A 24,791-nucleotide genomic window follows, 5' to 3' on the forward strand; every position below is an offset into this window, starting at 1 on the left:
TTTATTAAATACAGAATACTTAGGTCCTATACTCAATGCTTTGTTACACTCCTTTCAGTTTTGTCTATCAATGATCCTTTTTTTACTGTCGCCTGGTTCAAGTTCACTCCATCTGTCGTCTGCTTAAGACACACAGCTGTTGCTGTAACATTGTGTTTTTTGTTTACGTAGTAAAACTCTAGCCTCTAAAAATCATTGTTTTGTTAACTTGTCATTGTCAAATTACATGACAGCGACAGCCTTTAATTTATTACGACTTTTAGATTGACCTTTTAACATACGTATTATTAGGTTAGTTTTTGTTTGGTTGTATTGTCATGAGTTTAGTTGTGGTGTTTTAATTTTGATTAGTTTCCTACTGTATTGGTTGATAAGTCCATACTTATAAAGCAGGTTTTAAACGTCACAAGACATTCATTTTTGTTTTTAACCTGGTATAATTCAAGAAAAATCTACCTGTTTTATGTAACATACTCCAGTCAATTCTAATCTAGTGTGTGGCTTATTACTATCAGATGATAAATAATATTAATTACACAAATGATTAGTAGAGTCACTTTTAAACTTAAAGTCTTAAGTTACCAGTTCACAAATTAGGAAGTCTAATGGTGACACAAAGTTAAATCATACAGGGCAGCCTATTTTTGAACGCAATGGCAGTAGAAAACAACATGTCAGGTAAGTTATTAGAACAATTTAACTTAATCTTACTTTATCTTTAAGCTGGCCAAAACAACATTTTGCTAAGTTAATTGTGCACCTAAGTTATGACCTATATTAAGCCTACTAACTTACCTTTCTTAACAGATTTAAAGACAAATAACTTTAAATGTAGGTGCGAAACAGTTCCATAACCTAAACTTAGGCCAAGGCCTATGTGCGTTGACCTGCCTATCGCCAGGGACGCTTTAGTAAATGGGCCCTGGGATGCAAGAGGTTTTAGGTTTAATGGGAAGAAAAAAATCCCCCACAAGGAAGATGAAGAGTGGTGCAACTTGGGCCCCGATGTTTTAAACACGTTACATTCAAACCGTGAGCATGCCTATCACTTGGGAAAAATATAGTTTTTAAACAACATAATCAGCTAAACTTTAGGCCTAGTTACAGGTGGCCTAGAGCTCACTCGCTAAAACTTGGCTAAATTTGGCTTGTCATAAAGTAAGTTATTCAGAGGAACTAAAATAACTTAGTTTTGGTCATACAATCTGTTGTCAAATTCTGTCGATTTGATCTCGGATTTGGCAATAGGTCATAAAAACCGAAACTTATTTTCCCCTGAATACTGTATTTGACTGAGAATGCACAAGGCACTTAACACTTTCATATACAGTCAAACAGTAACGTACCGTACATAACATTTCTGTCTTGAAGTCATCAAACTTTTGCAAATGTTTTTACTTGGTCTACTCAACTTGTCAGTTTGACTTGGTCACTTCGAATTGATGAACCGAATTGAACCAATAAAGTGGGCTTATAGTAATAGTGCACTTAGTAAATTACCTACGTTAGTAAAAAAAGGAAAACAGTGTAGGCTTTTTATCTGTACTAGAAGTCGTCCAGTGGTTGAAACTCGACCAAAAATTACTGACTTCTCCATTTTCACCCCACGCTGTAAATAAAACATGTGATTGTAATTTCTTCCATTTGCTCTGGTTTTCTGTTTATATTTTGTTGTTATTTCGCCGCCAACATGGCAACCCATAAAGCCCATGTTATTTTTTGTAATTTCAAATCCAGTTTTTGGGCTTATATTTGAGCCTATTTTGATTTTTAAAGGAATTCTACACTTCTACAGGAAAATATCTTTCTAAAGGTATGCGTAGATTTTCCCTGCGATGCACATGAGCTGAGAAAAAAGGTTTTAAAGAAACATGCTTGCCTATTAATATATAGATAGATAACAGTCTTATACAACTTAATTTGTTCAACACTTTAACTTGTAGGGTATCTAAACACAAGGCTCTAGGCCTATATATTCTTTATCAAAAGAAACTTAAATACTGGTCTGAATTAGATTATTATAGGTAGGTCTATAATTATTAAGCCAAACCTTGAAATTAAATTGAGTAGGCTCAATAATTAATACCGTACTTCAAGTTAATATAAGATATGTAAAATTACAAATTAGACCTAACTTATAGGTACCTAATTATCTCTGAATATCTTCTATGCATAGTATGCTTAAAATTAGGTTTCTTCACCAAACCATTTCTAAAGACCAATTAAAGGCCAATTATGTGTAATTAAATGATATGGGCTACCTTAATTCAATTTCAGAGAAATATGCGCTGCTGCCGGCTCATTTGTCTGATGCAGGCAAATACTCATATTGCACGATGTGCGCCATCGCTTTGCACGATTTATACAACAACGAGTGGGATCGGTCTTTTACAGAAAACTGTTTGGACAAGCTGATAATTCACTTAGAGCTACCTAAATCCGTAAGTGTTAACCATTACATACAGGCTATATAGCTTAAGAAAACATATGGAACTTTGCAACCATGCAAATCAAAATCAAGCTGTTTTACTCTGTCAGCCTGCAAACCCTGGAAGAGTGAATAAAGTACCTAGGCAATCATTATCAATTATTTGAGATGGGTACGCCACATAGGTGTACATATTTTTACCCAAATATGAGGGAAGGATGAGTGTAATGGTGTGAAATGAGCTGTGTTAGCTTGTTACTGGCTAAGATCAGCTGTTTCATCAGTTGGGGTCTCATTTAAAGCCCAATAATCAAGGACAGCTGATATAGGCTCCTAAATGTAATTTTGGTCATATTTTAGTTGTGCAAAAGAGCTAAGCCTTTTAGGATCATGATAGGCAGAAGAAGTCTATTTCCAGAAGAATATTTTCAGATCGTGCCACAAATGTCTTTTAAGTTTAACACTAGATATTGTCTTGGTAAACAGAATGTTTAAACAGGTTTATACAAATTATGTACCTATGTTGCTGCTCGGGACAACAAAAGTGAACAATGCAGTTTATTAACACTGTTAGTATTTATCTAATACCGGTACTGCATCCCTGCATAAAACTATCATAGAACATGGGCGATGGGAATTTTTTTTGGCAGGGGATGGAACAGATTTAAAATTTAAAAATCCCTTTAAGTTAGTCTTTTTGTACTAAGTAACTTTATTTTGTAACCCCATTATTTAAAGCAGCTAGTCTGCTAAAAATGGACTATTTGCCGCTCAACAAATAACTTTTCTCCTATTTGCTTATCTCATAATGAGTCATCCACTTACGTTTGGCAACACTTCCTATAATCTCTATTGAGTGTTTGACGTCATAAATCATAATTACTGTAAGTAGGTAGGCTACTTGTAATGTGAAGATTCTAATACTTGGTGTGAAAAGTAAATGTAATCATCTCTACTGATAACAACTGTGTCAATCAGTTGCTTCAAAACAGGCAAAAGGATGAAACTTACTTCAAACAATAAAATAGGTTAAATGCTTAGCCTACTTTAAGGAGGGGACCCGTGCAAAAAAAGCACATTTCAGTAGGGTTCAAAACAAAAACTTATTGGCAATACAATACCTTTTTACCTTTCAAATACGGTATTGTGTTTGTTTCAGACTGTTATTATTTTGATTAAATCTACTAATTTAATATATATGTATTTGTTAATTGTTGATCCACACCAGAAAAATTTACCTACTTCAGGTTACAATCATAATAAAAGTAACCTGTTTGAAATACATTTTTATTGTTATAGGCGGAAGCTATATGTGGCAATTTTCACTACCATAAATATATTGTTGTATTTTTTGTGCAATTTTAATGCATTCTGAGCTAATCTAAACATGATTTCAAATTAGTTTGGATTGCTCTGTTTTAAAATTGGCTTGAGGTGATGTGTAAAGTAAATCTTTAAACAAGGGGATTTGTTTTCTCAAGGTGAAACCTGTGATGTCATCGCTGCTGTCCGGAGAATATACACAGTCGTGGGATCCTTGTTTGGAGGTTCTGAAAAAAGAGAAAGCAGTAGCATCAAACTGCTCGGCAATACTCTACGATTTCATCTTGCTTGCTGTCAAAGAAGGTAAGGTTATGGTGTTAATAAACCTAAACTAATGTAAAAATAAAAATTAAATTATTATCTTGCGACTAAGTTTGTTATACAGTATACCTTGTCAAGGTTTCTCTTCCTGATCATGATATACCGTAGACCGAAACTATCGACAATAAAGATTGGTAGTGTGATCCTGGATCATCAAATTCGTAGATAATGTTAAAAAACCTAACCTAAAATAAATGGGAAACATTGACTTTAAGTTAAGCTTTACTGCTATAAAGCTTGTATTCGGTGACTCTAGTCTGCTTGCTAGATTGTGGTCCTACACACACTTAATATTTTGTTCGTTGCTTGGGTTCATTTAACTTGCATAATCTATTTTTATATTTTTAGTTTTTGCGATCGTGGTTTTAATCGACAGCTTGATTAATCCCTCTCGCGTTAATAATCCAGAGACTACTGTATTTCAAAATAATAATGTTTAACGGTTGTATAACAGTTGTTGATCAGTGATTTTTCGCAGAACAGAGATTTTATCAGAATTTTCTTTGCAAGGGCTAATTTGTGATTCTTTTCAAACATGTGTTGATGTTGCTGCCTCTAGGACTTAGGTGTGGTGAGTTGAGATTTCTATAACTGGTGGTGTATTTATTAAGTATGCATGTTTTAAAGGTTAAATTTTTTGTCTTTATTAAAAGCCTACTTTCAACAAAAATGTAGATTCTTTTCATATAAAAATTGCCTCTCAGGGTGACGATTGGTACTAACTTAAGCCGTGTTTCCTAGCGACGCACTTTCTACCCATCGTACAACGCATTATTTGCACTACCCAGTCAGACACTATTGATTTTTCCCCTAGAAGCGTAATTCCGTTCTGCGCCGGACCATTCAAATCGAAGTAACAGGGTGACTCTGACCAGACCAGTCAGTTCGATTGTACACTGACAATATTTTTCAAAACTAGGTTTATTTTAATAGCACTTTTTGTAGTTGTTCTAACTGTTTACATATTTATTTTGTTGTTGATGTGTACATTACGGTAATTATGGATGAAACGAAGAAAATTACATTTTATGCTGCTGATGTTTAAAACAGCTGTAAGTTTTTCAAAAATGGTTTTTTTTTTCAAATTTTTACACTTAAAACAAAATAATGCCCAATTTTTACTACAGTAATCGTGTAAAAGAGCTAAAAAAAAACCAAATTATTTTCTATATTGAAGTGTTGTAGGATTAAAGATTAAAGAGGAAATTGCAAAAACTTACATTTAAAATTACCATGTCAATCTTATGGAGAGTAAAAAAAACTGTATTTTGATCAAATTTGGTAAATTTATTCATTTCATTCATAGAAATTCAATTTTTTTTTGTATAAAACACACAGGGAACCTCACTAAAGTATTGTTAATCAAAGTACTCACTAAACTTAATGTTATTTTGATAGGGAAAAATTACATGTACTAAGGGAATATTTCAGCGAAAATCCGATCCAGCTATTGGAAGTATGATTCGTCTTTAGGTTTGCTGCATTGGGAAGTTGTTCTTTTTCAATTCACTTAGTGTAGCCTAATAAGTTCTCTCTAAGCATGTGGATATGCTCTATCGTAAGATGCATGCACCATTAAAATACAAATTGCATGTCTTGGATGCTTTCTTACAATTTGTTTGACATTATGGTTAAGTTCATTTCTTACTTATAACTTGTGACACTTTCAACTTTCAATGTCTTATTGTGTTTACTGAAAAATAGGCTAATTACTTTTGCCTTAAAGATTTCAACTTTCATGTTTGAATTGATTTTCATTTCAAATTTTTTTGCTATGATTCAAAATGTGCCTTCACAAAAATAGTCTCACTAGGAAAAACTACTATCAATACATCAGAGATTTATAAACGGGTAAATTTTGTTAAGGAATATCAAAAATAATAAATTGAAGGATTTATAAACAAACATATAAGACCATATACTTAAGAAAAAAAATCTCACTCTGTACATAATTTAATTTATACTATAAAAAGTTACCATTTTTACATAAATTATTAATGAGAAAATGTGAGACTTCCTTGTTGAATATTTAAACTGATTTAATTACTTATATTTTGTATTTTTAGGTTATTTGTTATTTTGAGACAATTAACAAGAAATAGTATATTCATCACTAGGGCGTAAAGTGACTCTTTTCGACCCGAGCTCAAGTTTCATGATAGAGGCGAGGCCGAGGTGGGAAAATAAGTGAGGGTTGAAAAGGCATTTTTTGCCTGTGTGTTTACCTATATTTTTCCTCATATTGCCAAAATAAGCTAGAAAATGAAAATACTTTTCATGTAAAGATAACTTCTCAAAACGACTTCCAACTTCCAATGTCCAAGTTTCCAATTTTGCTAATGCGAACAAGCAGCTGTGTGATTCAAGCATTTGTCTGTTACGATATGTCACACTATTCACAAGAATGCAACAATAAGCTACAACCAATTAAATCAATCTATACGCTATTTCAATACATGTTGCAATTGCTTACAATCAATGTTTACAACAGCAGATTTTTCTCTCTAGGGACTAAAGAGGCATTTTACTCTCTAGGGAGTAAAAGTGCTACTTTAGACCACAATGCATGTATGAAAGATGGCTGTTTTCACTGCAGTATAAAGAAGTAGTAGTAATAGTATAAAATGGCGGCTATCTGAGTAACTAAGGACTTCCGGACAATTTAAATATGATATTTAGATATGTTTCTTACCCAGGAACAATGCCCTAAAATATTGGTAGAGAGTTCCGGGACACCCTGTTTTCCTTTAGTATATCATCACTACGGCCTAAAGTGACTCTTTTGTTTGTGGTACAGGGACTTACGACGCAAGATGGCGAGTGCTAGTGCAACATCTGGCAGATAACCTGGGAATTCCCTCGGACACCATAGAGCAGTACGAGATGTCTGTCATCACTTGCTTGACTAGAACACCGGGACACGCAGAGTATGACTTTATCAGAGTTTGTACTATAAACTAATTATGAGATCATTGAAAAACTGAACTGCCTAGAATTGATTATATACGGAAATATACTCACAGATATAACCAAACCTCTACTCATTTTTATCATAGACCACAGAGAAGTTAAGTATAGAGGAAACAAGCTTATGGGACAACCAATCGCTTTCAGCTCTGAAATGTACTTGTGACGAGTAAGGAGGAGGGTCTTCCTTTTTTGCACAGGGCTCACCGTCTTCCTTCACCGTGAGCATTGTAGTACATGATGGCAAAGAGGCGGTGTTGGACTTTGCCCTAGACACCACTAGTGCTAGACACCACTTAAGTGTACCATGTGTACCACTTGCATAATCTGTTCCTTACTTCTCTGTGCATAGACAAGCTAAAGGAGACTCATGCTATTGTTAAATCTGGAGCTTGAATTTATGTATAGTTCATTTTGCTCACACCGAGCGCTAGTGACAACAAAACTTTGTTTTTATTATTTTAGGATTGATTTAATGAATTGTTCTTTACTTAGGGTTATAAAATAAGAGGACAAACTATTGTTTGGAATTTAATCGGATTATTTGGTTAAGCTAGTATTGAAATAACTGAAAAAATTAAAAAGAAAATTGTAAACAATTACACTCTTAGCAGCACCGAACGTAACTAACATAAAATTGTCTTCAGCTGATCCATAAGGATGACAAATCTGCTGAGGGAGTATTTTTAATCTATGCTTGTATCCAGGCAAAAATAAATAACTAAAAGATACTGAAACATTAACACTGTACCTGACTTGTGCTGCAACCTAAGGTTCAAGCCTAGAACTACTGAACTAGTATTTTGTTAAGTCTTTTTTTAAAGGGATAGCAGCAGCTAACTTATCTAGTAAAAGTCAAGGTAGGCCATTATCTCCTAGGTGACTTTGGCAAGTGACACTTGACAAAGTCTTTGAAAGGACAAAATAGTGTGCGTTTTTGATGGTACTATAGTCTAACTGGACTATTTCTAAGGTAAATTAGCCCTTAGTTCTAAAAATAAAAATAGATTTTGTGGCTTATAAAATGAGAGAATTTTATTCATAGGCATAATTAAAGCAATAAATAATTCCAGAAAATTTCCTTTGCATCGTTCGACTATAAATCTGGATTGAATTGAACAAATTGGATTGAAAGTGAAATATTTACATTACTTAAGAGAATTCTGAACATTTTTTGAGCGGAGCGAAGCGAAGCGAGCGAAGCTCTAATACTACACTCCTGCTTTTGTTTTACAAATACTCCTCCTGAATGGCTGAAGCGATCTGCACGAAATTTAGCACAGTCATAGTAACCAACCATGGGAAGGTATAGATCTGAAATGGTACAAATCGGACCACAGGGCTTTTCCCTATGTGAATTTAAACTTTTAGAAATTTAACATGGACCTTATGGGTTAATTGGTTGCCATGACATTATTTGCGAGATAACAATAAAAAGGTAAACAAGAGTCAAAACATATGTTAGTCAACGAATCATCTAAAATAGCTCATTACAATCCGTACAGAGAAAAAGAGAAGAACAATCGGATTAATATCATTGAGCATAATTAAATACAAAATGAATAACCAATAATTATTAGGGACGCCGGAATTAGGCGGATGCACCATTGACTTTAAATACTCCAAATATCCATTCCATTTATGTGAACCAAATATCGGCCTACCGTTGCGTTTGGATACTGTAAAAAATGTCCAATTTATGTGAGCAAGACGTACGGTACCATTAATATTAATGTAGACTTTGAATAGGTACTGCAATTCCTATTTGAAATCTGCAAACATTAAATCTGCAAATAGGAATTCCATTAATGTGAACCAAATATAACATTGAGTTTCCATACTGCAAGTAGACAATTCGTTTACGTGAACCCGACGTATCATTGACTTAGAATACTGCAAATGTACATTCCATTTAAGTGAAGCAAAAGTAAGCCTACCATCGACTTTGGATACTGCAATTAGGCATTTTATTTATGTGAACCAAATAAATTGGCCATTGATTTAGGATACTCCAAGTAGACTATTCATTTACATTAGGGATGGACGAGATTGGATTTTTAGTTCGAGACGAGACGAGACGAGATTTTTTTATTTCTCATAAAATTTCGAGACGAGATCGAGACGGGATTTCCCTTCTCATACACAACGGGAAATGCACGTTCGGAATTTTTACCTGATTTTGTAACATTGTTAGATGACTGTTTAAATACAAAAATAATGATAATAGGCAAGAATAATTACAATCTTTTTTTAAAAAAAACATCAGCATAACATTTTTTTATTAATCACGCCTAATTTATTAAAAATGCCTACGATTAGGAAACATAGTGATATCAGTTAGGATAGAGTTCAACTTATCCTAAAATAAAATAAATCATAAAATAAAATACTAATTTTTATAAAATAGTTACTTGTTTTGACTTTTTTAATTAAACATTCCTCACACTGCTAACTCTTATAAAGACTTCTCAAATGTTATTAAAATAATTAATAAAAAAAAAGTAAAAGTAAAAAGTAAAGTAAAATAATTAAAATCAAAGTAATATTTACATTTGAAGAATTAATTAAATAAGAACGCCTTCGCAAAGGAAACGCAACTACAACACGCTCCTGTATTGCGGGTATTGCATTGACTTTCTGCAGGCGTTTTTAATTTTTTTTTAAAATTTTTTTTTATTCTCGTCTCGATAAAAATCTCGGCCAAAAAGAAATCTCGTCTCGTGTAACGAGATTTAAAATTTCCCGAAAATTTCCCGAAATTTCGAGACTTGACCATCCCTAATTTACATGAACCAAATGTACCATTAAGTTTGGATACGGCAAGTTTAAACAATCCGTTTACGTGAACCAGACGTACCATTGACTTTAGAATCTGTAAATAGGCATACCATTTATACGAGCCAAATATATCATTGGCATAGAATGAATATTTTAGATCTGCTCAATATTGCAAGCAGACAACTGCATTGTACACCTAGTATTTACACTAACGTTTGTATCGACAGAGCAGACACCAGCCGAGGTAAGACTTCCAACAAGTTTCGCCGCTACGCTCTAGTGGGGCTGGCAGGTCTAGGTGGCGGGGCTCTGATTGGTCTGACGGGTGGACTGGCGGCTCCCTTCATCGGTGCAGGCATCGCCTCTCTCGGCCTGGGTGGTGTGGTGGGGGGCGGTGCTGCCATGCTGAGTACTGCCGCTGGTGTCGCAGTTGTCGGAAGTTTGTTCGGTGCAGCTGGCGCTGGGCTCACAGGTTATAGATGTTTACTTTTTATTATAAACCTGATATGTCAGTAAAGTGTGTTGATGTTAAAAGTGGTTAGTGTCTCTTACACTGGTTCAAAAGAGATGAGTTCCATCTACGGAATATCCAGTATCCACAGAAATTTGAGGATTCATACAGAATACAGAATAATAGTTAATGACGATAAAATAGGTTGATTGATTTGTGTGTAATCACTAGACTCAAGATTGTCCACAATGATGAGCGTCTGAGTGATTGTGGAATATCAAAATCGTGGATAATGCAAAGCTAGCCTAAAATGCTCGGAAAATAATTAACATTGATTTTGAAGAGTTAAATATACGAGTATTTTGTATAGTTAAGCTTTGACATAGGTTTAGGTAATAGAAAAATGTGTTAAATACAGGTTATATATCTTTACAAACTATTTACAAAACAAATAATATTGAAGGACATGTTGCTTTTAAACGCAAATTTAATTTGCATAATAACATTTTTTATTTTTATTTTTTGCGATCATGGTCAATTAGCAGCGTGGTTAATCGGGAGTCAACTGGTTTTTTTAAACAACTAAAGATTTTAGCAAAAATAAACACATTTCAAACTACAAATCATGATAAAAAATCTTCAGTCTACTGTATTTCACTAAACAGCTATTCTGACTTTAAGAACTAGCTTGTCTTAGTAAAAAGTGGTAGCAGAGTTTTATTAGCAAAGATAAATTTGGTAGCTAAATTTATTGATTGTTTTTAATTCTTAAACTAAATCTAGTTTGTCCAATATCTTTTATTAAATAACCACACAATGACCTCCAATTCGCACCCATCTTTCACGTATTCAGTCCTTCTCTTCATATAATGAAATAATGATGACAAAGATAAAACAATTTTACCAGATCATTCATTCATACATAACCAATCATTCACTGTTTGCGATGATTAAAATATGATTGTAATTTTTCTTAAAAAGACAAAGTATCTTTTTTAACAAGAAAAGTTACAAATTCTATGTTGACATTAAATAAAAAAACTTAATTAAATAAAACTGTATTGGCACAAATTAAGATGTATGTAATTGACCTATATCTCCAATCTATTTTATATACTTGAGTTTAATTTTATTGCAGGATACAAGATGCATAAGCGAGTCGGTGAGATTGAAGAGTTTGAATTTGATCGGCTGGACGTTGAGCAGATGGACAACAACAATGAGCCTCCGGAAGTTCCAGAAACGATCACCAGGTGTCAGCAACTGCATATCTCCATCGTGATATCCGGCTGGCTTAAAGACGAAGGGTGAGTGTTTGTTGTGAGGATACCCTTATAATCATCGGTCGTGTCCTGGTTTCCTCACTTAACATTTATCAGTGCAGTTCATTCTTGTCTTGCTCGGCTCGCCTTTTTCCTCGCTTGATATGTTCTCCTACTAATATTGTTAGGACGGTAAACGGTTTCTATTCATGATGCATCTGTATTTTATACTGTATGTTGGACAGAGCGGACAGCTACGTGAAGCCGTGGATGTGTGTGAGAGCTTCGCAAGAGCAATACTACCTACGCTACGAGAGTAAATACCTGCTACAGTTCGGGAGAGCCATAGAGTACATACTGAGTTTGGCATTCAGCATAGCTACTCAGGAAGTGCTTAAGTATACAGCGTTGTCAGGTGAGCACCTTGGCCAATAACACTTGGTAGACGTTTAAGTTGTAGCATTGACTTTGGATAACAAGATTGTCTTATTATCTATCTAGTTTAGCAGTGCCTGCGAAAGGGGGGGAGTCACCATAAAACTTTCATACATTCTCGGGATACATTCTTAAACTAATTCAATGTTAATTTACAATAAATCCCCATTCCTTAATTTTGTTTACTTGATTGTTGACAAGTAGGGTCAGATAACTAAAGAGTGAATAGCCTAATAGAGACTTTATTGTATGATTTTATGATTGTTACAACCTCTAACTGAGTTATAGTGCTCGCTGACCAATCAAAAAGTCACCAGTTTGATCCTGGGAAAAGCCAGTAGCTTTTTACTGGTTTGAAACTGAACCTTGCTGTCCATGATTTTTGGACTTAAATAAATTTAGTCCTTTACACTCAATCAATATGAAAGCTACATAGTCATATTCTGAAGGTTACAAGTTAGTTGGATTTGTTGTGGGGTAAGTCTGGACGCAGATGGCATTTGTTATTGGGCTGTCAATAACTTATGCTATTTTACTCAATGTTGAAATTTTTGCTAGTATTATGAGGGTTTAAAAATGGAACAATTTTATTGGCATACAGTGGCGTTTTTAGGACCTTGTCAGGGGGGCTACCTGGGGTATGGATCCTCCCCTCACCCATAAGAAAGGAAGGGAATCCGGGGGTCCTCCCAGAGAAAATTTTGTATTTTTAACGCAGTTTTGTGACTTTCTGAAGCCATTATTTAACATCTAGATCCGTGTTCAAATCCTCCGTTACGTTTTTAAGTTTTAGTTTTAGTTTAGTTTGATTATTCTAGGGACCAATGAAGGGGGGCTTTAGCCCCAATAGCCCCCCCCCCTTTGAACCGCCACTGTTGGTGTAAAATAAAAATAACTAGCAGAGAAACCTGTTGCTCGGGTCCAAATACTATGCACAATAAAAACATATTTTAAAGGAACAATGTATCAACGTATATTTTCTTTAAACATGTTTGGATTCCCTTCAGCTGGAGTGTTGGTGTAGGTCTCACGTTCACAGACTGAGCAGGTTTGGATTTTCCTTGTTTGTTTCTTTCCATGCATTGTCGTCATTACAAGTCTTGCAAAATTCATTGTTCGTCTTCTTGGTTTAATTTACCTTGACAAATTATGTTTTTTTAATGGTTTGATTCAAGTCCTTGATCAAGATGTCAATCCTCCTCTATCTTGTCAATCCTCCATTTGTGATCTGTTTCAATCGTTGTTCAGCAGTCTCTTGTTCCTCAGCTTTTTCTCCATCCTCTACAGTTCCAAGTAATGACTCCATTGATCATCTAGCGGCTCACCAATTTTATGCTCATTTTACAGGTAGCTTTAAGGCGTGGCTTGTTAAATAGTCTGCAGGTTTGCTGCGGCGGGGGTATTTACCCTTACTGGGTCTTTCTTTCTGTTCTTGTTCTTGTTTTACGTTGCCATACCCCCGCACTTGTCCCTGCTCTTTTACCCCCCGGCTGCTTGAGGGTGGCCGTGAAACTCTACTGCCCCACCTAACACAGGAGGAGCAGCAACAGGAGGAGGAGAAGATCCCAAAACTTGGTCCAACAGCCAACTAACTGCCAACCCAACACCTACACCTACCGCAATAGAAAGTATATGACTCATTGTAATTACTTACGTGTCAAAAAAGTAGAATATAATTATTAGTAAAAGAAATTAGCTTGTGTTGGCAATTCTCAAAATAATGAAAATGAGCTGTCTCTATGGATACTTATTTTATTGTTATAGTTTGGCTAGGTTTAGTATAAATCATAATATTTAATAATGTCACTTTTTTAATGATCAATAAATTTCCTACTCAAACTGGTATTTAATAGTTCAAAAACATTATTGCTAGTCTTTAAATCTGCAAGTCTCTTGTTTGATTCCAAGTGAGATCTTTACCACACCCAGATGCCATTTATCTATGCTAACATATATTTAATTTATTTTAGGAGCAAAACTCTATTGCGTACAGCTTAGTTTTGCGATATTCTCCTCAGTTAAATTAAAATAGTGTTGTACAAAAACACAATCACTCCTTTTTGTCTCTAAATGTAAAAAGGTTAATTCTGAAAATACGATAATGTTTTCTGTTACAGTTTGACAACTCTGGTTCGATATCAGATATCAGAATTCTTCTCTAAATTTCCAAAATTATTCTAATAAAAAAATCAAACACTAAGATTGCTACATGGCACATTTGTCCAAAGTATACATAACTATTTAATAGGGTTGGACGAGACTGGATTTTGAGTTTGAGACAAAATTCTATTTTTTCATCATAATTCAAGACGAGATCGAGATAACATTATCAATTAATCAATTTGTTTATTGAACAAAAATTGGATACATGTATGTTATAGATCTGTATGGATCTTATTAATTTAGGAAATTATTCGATGCACAGATTTACAATGGTTAATAAATAACAATAAAACTATGATAAAACAAAAACTTAAAGTGCAATAACTAATAATTTATTACAAAAGTCGATACAAAAAGAGTGTAGAAAATAACAAAAGCTTACAGAACTTAAATAGTTGTAAAATCTTAAATAAGAAAAAATCAAATGAAAACAAGACATCTTTAATGTAAAAATGCAACATGCAGCATACCATAACTAACTGTCTCAACAGTTTTTAAGAGTCTATAATAGATTATAGATAATAGGTAGATAATAGGTAATAGATATAACAGTCTATAAGAGACGACAGAATTGTAGTATAGCACTAAAACCTCGGTTATCCGGTATTCATTTATCCTCGATTCTGGTTTATCACCTAGGATACTGCTTTAAACCTAAATAATAAAGTCTAGTATAAATCGACTAAAGCCAAAGAGAACTACTGTATGAGATGGTGCATTGTAGTAAATAGCCGATTATTACTTGGTATTTGAGAAACAACTTTTATGCAAAACATTAATATACTCCCGCCACAGCAAACCTGCAGACTAAGCGAATTTCCATATGCCTGATCGGATTTCCAATTAAATCTATTTAATTAAATAACACTAGTGTACCTGTTGCTCGAATTCGAGCAATTGCGAATCATTACAGGTGACTCAAAGATTATGGAAATACTCACAATCTACACAACAGTTAGATATAATCAAAATCTTTTGTAAATATCTTATCTTTTTTCAAAAAGCTGATCTTGTTTTTTTAGTGTTTTCGAAAAATTTTTCCCTCTCATAGCCGCATTAGGTTGTCTATGATAACGATTATAAATGAAAAAAAAAACATTATTTCTATTTCTTCTACTTGGTTGTGTTCTATGACTTTTTCTGTTTCCATTGTTTGCAAATCGGTTATTTCAATGATTGCTCAAGAAATGTAGAACAGTGTTAATTCAGTTTTATTTTTAGCCTATATCAAATTGTCCAGGATTTCTCGCCCTTTTACATTCTAATAATTACACCAACCCAAGTTTCGTCTACAGATGCAATATACCAACGAATATCACCTACGTACAATCTCCAAAGAAGCGGTAAAAAAGGCAGAAACCAACCCATACAATAGATATAAGTTAACTCCCAAAGAAATAATTTTAAGAGTTACTGTGATATTAGGATTTTCCACTGATTTGGTAATAGAACATTATATTGCAAAACATGACACGATGCAGAAGAAAATCCATTTTAAAATCAGAAAAACCCATTGAAAATACTGTACTTCATTTTGACAAATTCAATAAATCACAATTTAAATATTAACAGCTGTTTCATTAAAAAGAAGTGTAGAATTATGCATATGGTCGCAATGTAAACAAATCTGAAGAGGCAACTTTAAAGGCTTCTGGGGCAGAGCCCCAAGGGAATTTACCTCGTTTCTCTTTTGATGGCTCATCTACAGACAAAGACCTTTCTTTAGAGACCCCTACCAAGTTTCTACGCCCAGCCGTTCTCTCAAATTAGCTGTGACAAAACCCCCGTTTTCCTCCATAAGACTAACATGAAATGGGAATTCAAAGGCCACTGGGGCAAAGCCCCAAGGGAATTCACGATGTTTCTCTTTTGATGGCTCATCTACAGACCAAGACCTTTCTTTAGACACCTCTACCGAGTTTCTACGCCCAGCCGTTCTCTCAAAATAGCTGTGACAAAGAAAAACAGTTTCAAATTAATATATAGATATTTTGTTTAAAATATGCAACCAAGCGTGTGTTGCTGTCTTAGTGACAAGTCTGAAAACTTTTATATTGGCTTAGTTTTTTCAATATGAATTTTATTGATCAAATAAGCTAAGATTCAGTAGGACTAATAACATTGTGTGTTGTGGTAGGCCTGCTGTCTGCCATTACTTGGCCAGGAGCACTGCTCGGGTTGGCAAACATGATAGACAACCCGTGGAGCGTTTGTTGCGGACGTGCAGCGCAGGTTTGTCACTAATCTTATTACTAATCTATAAGTATCAAAAACAAACCAATTAACAATCTTGATCTACTTTACAGAAGATCAAAAATATAACAACCATGTATTTAAAAAAATGTGTTTTAATTTTAAATTGTCTATTGTTTTTAGGAAGAAAAACAAAGCTACTTCTACTTGCACAACATTGGCAAACTTCTTATCTGTACAATTTGACTATTATATGAGTACTAGTAGTAGTTTTGTTTAATGTCATTAATGTCCTTTACATCTTAGGAAAATTAGTCTCTAGCCCCGGACCGTTTTACACATCACTCACATGCTAAGCCTAGAGCCGCGGCATTATTAAATAGCAAAAAGTCATCGGCAATTGGCAGAATTTGATTCAAGAGCGCAGTAAGATACATTCCATTACCATGTTATAGTTGGGATATCTACTTTATACGAAATGCAACCTACTCCTCTTTATTAATGGATTTCAAAATATGAATTTACTTAAAATAGATACTGTAATAAAATTCCAATAAAGTTACAATAAAATATATTTAGGTTCTATAGCTATTACAACAATCTCATTGGGCTATGATAGTGAAATTATATTTTGGTTTAGGTTTTTTGATGGGCTAGGCAGGCTAGATAACAATTTGGAGAGCAAATTATCTTAATCTAGGGGTTGGTTCGTGCCGGGTATGAAATTCTGATAGGCTAATTAACTTTATTTATACAGTACTAAAGTAGGCTAAATAATATGAGATAGGCTAATAATGAGTCAAACAAATTTATGCTATAAGTTCTTAATTTGAAAGTCACTTGAATTAAGTCAATTCACAATGGTGTGATGGTGGTTGGAAATTGATGATGAGTTTTTAAAATGTTTATTGAAATTGATATTACCAAATTTTGTTGAATAGTGATTATCTTCTTTCTTAATGTCTCTTTATATTCAATATTTATATATTATCCTGAATGTTAATTTTACTTTTGAATATTTAAATCACTGGAGACTTGGCTCCCACATCCATCTCTCTCTATATCTTCCACCACAAGCACATTTTCTTCCTTTTCTTTAGCTTTCCTTCCAACAATTACTTCACACCTGGACACTGGACAGTACAAAAGAAATATTTCCTACCTAGACACTATTTAATTTTAGAATAGTATTTTTGAATATAGTTTTTCTTCTTCACTAATTTATATCTCATTAATTTAAATATTCTTTTTGAAAATACAGTAATTAATAAATATTGAAAGTAATTTAGCTACAATTCACATGAGTACATTCATGTTTTATCTCAGAAAGTAAATGATAATATGTAATTGTTATCAGGTGGGCAGACAACTGGCTCATGTATTACTGGCCAGAGAGCAGGGTTCACGCCCAGTCACTCTGGTAGGCTTCAGTATTGGAGCCCGCGTCATCTACTACTGTCTCGCGGTGAGTTTCTATACCTCATTCCACAATCACCCAGTACAAATTTGTCCAAACCATGTATTATAAATATTCTCCGCAACACTGATAGTTTCAAAAACATCAGGAACTGCAAAACACATTTTTAAATGTATATAAAAGCATAAGCAGAAATGATTAGAATGTACTCTAGTGTATAATTGTCGTCAAGGCAGTTAACAAAAATTGTGTAACAGTAAAAATTATGTTTCCAGTATTATTAACCCTTTCAGTGCTATGCAACAATACATCGCTGAAGGTCTTTTTCCCCAAAAGTGCTATGGAACGATATATCGTGCAGGCGCGACTTTCGATCATGTGAGTTTAAATGGGCATATCGGTTGACTTGATTGTTGTTTTGAAACAGCGATGGTTTCTTTCAATTCCGCATACGACTGAGACCCAATATATCGTTCCATAGCACTTTTGAGATGAAAAGTTTTATTTTTATTGATTTTATTTCTCGCACACTAGACTTCACCCTTGTGGCCTAGCTCTTTTTGGGCAAAATAAGTAAATAGCTCTAGTATTTTTTGGAAAATTACAAATTAGTATCGAAAGGGTTAATAAGACGACAGACAGATTAAACCACATAAAACCTGTACTGGACGGCGAACAAGGAATTAAGTAATGCTGTGTGGTTATAGTGCTCGCTATTAATCAGAAGATTACCAGTTCAGTTCGATTTTGAAAGTAAATCACTAGGCCATGATGGTTCAAGACTGGACTCGGATCTCTTTACTTATTTTGTAATGAAATGGTCTTGTGTGCTTAACTTTCCTTCTAGTTCAAAATAACTGTAATTCATGATAGGTGCAGTTCTCTTTCTTATTGTACAGATTAATTCTACAAGTAACAGGTACAAAGAGGGTAATTTACTTATATTTTCTAGGAGATGGCTGAGAGGGGCAACTGCGAAGGAATAATTCAGGATGCAATTCTAATCGGAGCTCCTTGCTCTGGCAATGCAGAATACTGGAAGAAGTTCACTAGAGTTGTAGCAGGAAGACTTGTTAACGGATATTGCAAGTATGTGAATCATGCTACAGCCAGCATTGTTACAAAAATTTGTTTTGTTCTGGCTTGATCGAAAATTGCGTAAAATTAAGCTGAGTTTTTTTTCCAAGATGTCCCTAACTCATATTTATTACGGTACTTCAAGCTAGGCTGAACTCATCACATCTTATAATGCGCAAGGTACAAAAGTTTGGAGTTTTACGGTAGTTCTCAACCCAAAACCAAGCTAAAACCAAGCTTAAACCAAGCTAAAACCAAGCTTAAACCAAGCTAAAACCAAACTAAAACCAGGCTAAAACCAAACTAATGCCAAGCTAAAGCCAAGGTAATACCAAACTAAAGCCAAACTAAAACCAAACTAAAACCAACCTAAAACCAAACTAAAACCAAGCTAAGACCAAGCTTAAACCAAGCTAAAACCAAACTAAAACCAGGCTAAAACCAAACTAATGCCAAGCTAAAGCCAAGGTAATACCAAACTAAAGCCAAACTAAAACCAAACTAAAACCAAGCTAAAACCAAACTAAAACCAAGCTAAGACCAAGCTTAAACCAAGCTAAAACCAAACTAAAACCAAGCTAAAACCAAACTAAAACCAAACTAAAATTAAGCTAAAACCAAACTAAATTCAAGCTTAAAGCAAGCCTAAACCAAGCTAAAACCAAGCTAAAACCAAACTAAAACCAAACTAAAACTAAACTAAAACCAAACTAAAACTAAACTTAAACTAAACTAAAACTCGAAAATAGTAAAGAAGTGAAGAAGCCTTGCTTCGTCATCGAGCTTGCGCGTCAGTTGCTCAACCCTGGAACTGCAAACACTATCCCTTCCAGACGGAAACCGTTTGTTCTGTTTGTAAACTACTTTTCTATTTAGTAAGTGTTTCGAGAGAAGACCTTTTCTCTTATACCAATGTTTCTTAGTTTGTAGATTAAAAGTTGATGCTCCACACAATCAAAAGCCCTGGACAGATCGTAGAAAACCCCCGCAACACTTTGCGATCCATCCAGAGCCTCCGTAACTGAGTTAACAAATTTACTGAGAGCCAAGGTTGTTGAATGATTTCTTCTAAAGCCAAATTGAAATGGCGACAGTAAATTATTATTCTCCAAAAATTCAGTTATGTGATGGTGAATCAATTTTTCAAATATTTTAGAAAAATTACTAAGTAGAGAAATAACTATAATTTTGTATATTTGTTTTTTATCCTTTTTTGAAAATAGGTTTCACTTCTGAAAATGTGGCACTCCTATGGGTTCTTGATGAAACTGACGAATATCAGCTACTATCCTTGTGGAAATGTGCACAGCCTTCTGCAAACACCCTAAGAAAATTGTATGCCAAAACACTTTCTGTATATACATCTGTCAACTGGCAACAGGTTTTGATAGGTGTTCGATTCATATTTGGCAGGAACTTCGATTTTCTCTCACATCTTTTTCTGTTATGACCAGACACATAGGGTGAGAACGAGACCTGACTGGCAATAATGTAGGAAGTAAATAAAACGAGATTTGAATCCCTTGGCTACAACATGAGGTTGATAGAGACCTTAATTTAGAGAAAGCCATGAAATTTATTTTGAATCAATAATTGTGTAGACAAAACTTCAATTCTTTGTAACTGAAGTTTCCTTACCATACTGACAGAAACCTATATATTATTTCCATTCCAGGAATGACTGGCTGCTGAAGTTCCTCTACAGGACATTGTCTATGCCAAGCCACGGTGTGGCAGGACTACATCCCATAGAACTGGACGATAGAAGAATGGTGAACGTAGATCTTACTGACATCGTAGCTGGTATGTATAGTTAACACACACAACGGTTTACTCATATATATTTTGCCACTTGTCAAAAAGGTTCTTTTTTCTCACACTCATTAATTTCTTTATCCACGAGTAGGCCTAGTCTCAAAAATATGTTTAGAAAATGCTGGAACTATTTTTGGTCGTTCAGTGTACCCACTCAACCTAAAAAACCTCAAAACCGTGAATGAGATGTGAATTTTTACCAACCATAAAAAATCTGCATCAAGAAGTAAATTTTGCAGCTATAAACACAATGAGTCTGTTCCATTTCTTGATTCAAAAATATTTCCAATTTCAAAGGTACTATTAAGGAATTGTCAATATATATCTCGTAATGTTACGTCACAATGAGTGAATATTTAAGTGAAGGTCTGCAGGTCAGACTTTTTAATTTTGAGTCAGGTTGGGACCAAATCAGATCGGGCTGAAATCGTTTTGCTTTGCAAAGCATTGATTTAAAGAAATGGTCATTGTTTTACAGTAGTACAAGAAATTTATACATAATAATGTCATGGAAGTAATTTCTGACTATCTCCTACTGCCATGGGGGAATCTATAACATCTTTCGAGGTCTTGGCGAAATCTTCCGCAGTCTTGGAAATCAAGAAGATCTTTTGCAGTCTTGCAAAATCGTGAAAATCTTCTATGGTCACAAATATTATCTTCTGGCCCAACGGTATAATCTAGAACATCTGCGGTTTTGGTTTAATCAAGAATGTCTTCCTTCGCCACGGTGACATCAACATCTTTTCCCGTAATCGCGGCAAAACCTTGTACATCACACGCGACTGCAGCAAAATCATTAATTTCTCGATTGTGCACCTTCATAATTGGTATGCAACCGCCAAAATAAAAGCTCGGCTAGACCCGACCCTAGCTTGGGCTGAAATTGTTCCTGGCTCAGTCCGATCCCTAATGCCAAGTATTGGCCCGACCTGACTGAAAATATCTGGGCCCGCAGACATAATAAGTCATGTTTGGTTGAGTACTGAACATTTATTTTAGCACTAGGTAACTGTGAGTGTTTAAGATATGTTTGATGTTGAATACTAAACTTATCTAACAACAGGTCACAGTGAATACCCAGACAAGATATGTTTGATCCTTCGCCAGATGAAGGTCAGAGTGAAGGATGGACCCTGTGGTGAAGTGAAGGAGAGAGTTCCAAGAGTACAGACGATGGACGACATACCTCCTACTAAGTCGGTAAGACTAGTGAGAACATAAAATACTTTGTTATTCTTGATTCCTCTTGGTTAATTTTGCCACCAAAGTGTTGAGTTGACCATTGCAAATATTGTATGGTTTGACTTATAATATGTAAGTTAAGATGCATTGGAATTCGAGGAATGTTAAACACTTTTAGAAAGTTATTGAGGAAATAACACAACAGGAAAACAGGAAAGCAGGCTTACCTTTAAGTCCATAGAGAGACATAATATATACAACACAAGACAACACAAAAGTAGCTCTTTTGTGACTCAATTATGTGTCTCTATAGCAGTGTTTCCCAACCGGTGTGCCGGTAGGCCCCTGTAGGTGTGCCGCAAAATTTGAAGTAGTTAAAAAATGTTTGATGTAATAGAGAGGTGCTTTAAGTGCAGTTGCGCGTTCATGAGAACGCGATATTTTGTGTAAAATTACTTGTCACTGTTGAATCCATGTTTCCAATTTTGAAAAGTCTGCGTCTGTTTGAAGGAAATATAGAAAAGTACTTCTCATCCCTTGATATTTCGAACATTATTGCCACCAGGACAGCCGCAGTGTTTTCCGTTAGGGAAATACGACCCTGCGCGCTTTTAGGAAAAGTAGTCCAAACCTTCAAATTTTAGTGCTAGGAATTTAATAACACACCCCCCTTGCACAGAAGTATGCAACGCTAGTAATATTTAGATTTAGACTAATTAGTTTTTCTCTTTATTGGTCTTATCAATTTCATAATGAGTTGCAGGAGATTACGAACACAGTTTGATAGGTATTGATGAACGAAATTTGAATATATATATTTTCAGGTTTTATCGCCATTGGCTCTGCGTCGTACTCAGTCTGACAATGTTCTCACAAAGCTGAGCCTAGAAGACACTTCCAGTGATGATAGCAAACCTAGCTAGTGCAACTGTGCGTTGAAACTCAACGTGATTTTAAATATCACTCTAGATCTCTGGATCACATCCTTTAATCATGGATGTCAAATGATTCTGCATTTAATCATGACAGTTTTTAATTTTACATGCCGTATTTCATCAAAAACGTACCAAATCAATTCCGCATTCACTCATAACTTTTAAAAATTGTTATGTCGTAGTTTATAAGAAAGTATCAAAGACAACTCAGTAGAAAATGCAAGAATACACAATTATGTTAAACATATCCACCCACAGAAAGTTATGAGTCCTACAAATGAATATTTTATACATAATTATTGATATAAATTCGATACAGAATTGTGACTTAACATTAGCATTTAAGGCATGACAATTGAGTATGTTTTGCACATTTAAGTAGTGTCACGATTTAACATTGTTTTTTATGTTAATTGATTTGTTTTTTGTTAGTTTATATCTTTGTATAGAATGGCTACCATTGGAGTTCTTAGTGTTTGAGATTGGTAAAGTGTTTTTTTTTTGCAAAAGACATTATTTTTATTATTTTCTGCCCCAAGTTTGTTTTACTTGTTTCAATTCACTACCTTTAGATTAAGTGAAGTGTTTTGATAAAAACAAAAAAATACAAGTCATAAGTTTATACATTTTTAAAACGCCCTCAGATATATATTATATTTATATATATATTTATATATTTTTAAAGTAGAGCTCAGAGAAAACCCCTATTGTGATTTTGTAAACTTACAACCACGTTTTCAGACAGTTCTAACTAATCTATGGTTACACAACAAGAACTTCTAAACATAAATTTTTTATTAGATTTCATAGCTACCTCAAATAGCTAAATTTAAACATCAGTTACTTAAATATTTTATATTTTCAATTTATGAACCTTGTTATAGTTTTAGTCTATTGTAACAGATGCTGTGATTCTATAAGTCAGCCTTGTGGTGTTAATCCACCAGAAAATATTCCACTGAAAGTTTATAGTTTGTAGATATAGTTTATTTTAATTTTAGAGATTTTAGAACAGATATAACTGAAGTGTTGTGTCTTGTTTTCCATTATTAGCCCTGGAAAAGATATAAGAGTAGTTTGTATCATTACAATGTTCAATTACAACAAATATTGAAAACCATTTATTATATGTACTGTAGATGTAAAATAGTTTACTTCTTGTGAAAAACATTAGTAGAAATTTAATAAAATAATATTGAGGCTTGCCTCTGAACTGGTAAGACAATTATATAAAACTAGCTGTACCCGCGGGCTTTGCCCCGTTTAACTTCTTAATTTTCAAGATGAGCTCGTTCGCATGACTCAAACGCGAACGTCCTGGTTGAAGTGCGTTCGCTATGCTCACTCACCTTTAGGTTGGAGCTCGTTCGCTGCGCTCACTTGCCTTCAGGTTAGCTCGTTCGCTACGCTAACTCGCCTCCAGGTTGAAGTTCGTTCGCTACGCTCACTCACCTTTTGGTTGCAAATTAGCTGTTGTCATAAATTAAAAAAATAATAATAGTGCTGCACCCTGTTGGCAATCCTTGTAACTTTAAAGCTATTGAACATCATAGAACAGAACCAACTTGTTTAATTGAAACAGCTGATAAGATTCATTAATTCCTTTTAAATATGAAAAATCATAAGGTTAACATGGGAAACTCCAGAGCCACTGGGGCGGAGCCGGAGAGTCCGATCAGAATAAAAACAACTTAGTTTTCTTGTTTAATGCCTAAAGAATCGGTGTACCAAATTTCAGCCTCCTAGGTAAATGGGAAGTGGGAGAATTAGTGATGAGTGAGTGAGTGAGTGTGTCAGTGAGGGCTTTGCCTTTTATATATTTAGATGGTTGAATTTCCATATAAAGGAAATACATCGCTATTTTTATAGAAATTGATATGTGATTTCATTTTAAATATTTTCTCTGCAAAAATTAATTTCATACTCTATATTAGCACTCATATTGTTTTAAAAATTCACAATATATATGTATATTTTTTATCCATAAGACATTTGACATTTTATTAAGTGCCTAAATTGCATAGTGATCCAGTAGATGAAT

At 34.3% G+C, this 24,791-nt stretch overlaps 1 protein-coding gene across 2 annotated transcripts; it reads left to right on the forward strand.

Moving 5' to 3' along the window:
* Nucleotides 1–226: 226 nt before the first annotated feature.
* On the forward strand, nucleotides 227–23,216 carry LOC128994903 (transmembrane and coiled-coil domain-containing protein 4-like). Of its 2 annotated transcripts, XM_054419731.1 has the most exons (14): nucleotides 227–678; nucleotides 2,278–2,441; nucleotides 3,910–4,054; nucleotides 4,632–4,643; nucleotides 6,870–6,999; nucleotides 10,045–10,289; nucleotides 11,407–11,575; nucleotides 11,776–11,945; nucleotides 16,266–16,360; nucleotides 17,679–17,786; nucleotides 18,691–18,827; nucleotides 20,491–20,618; nucleotides 21,697–21,833; nucleotides 22,640–23,216. In XM_054419731.1, exons 1-14 carry the CDS (start codon nucleotides 654–656, stop codon nucleotides 22,736–22,738), a joined length of 1,764 nt encoding a protein of 587 aa, XP_054275706.1. In that variant the 5' UTR covers nucleotides 227–653; the 3' UTR covers nucleotides 22,739–23,216. The 2 variants fall into 2 exon arrangements, with proteins under 2 accessions (XP_054275706.1, XP_054275707.1); XM_054419732.1 differs by lacking the exon at nucleotides 4,632–4,643.
* The last annotated feature ends 1,575 nt before the right edge of the window (nucleotides 23,217–24,791 follow it).

The sequence above is a fragment of the Macrosteles quadrilineatus genome, unplaced genomic scaffold (assembly GCF_028750875.1).
Source record: "Macrosteles quadrilineatus isolate MER2022 unplaced genomic scaffold, UCM_ALF_1.0 Scaffold_5__1_contigs__length_97177068, whole genome shotgun sequence".
In the NCBI taxonomy this organism is placed as follows: Eukaryota; Metazoa; Arthropoda; class Insecta; order Hemiptera; family Cicadellidae; genus Macrosteles; species Macrosteles quadrilineatus.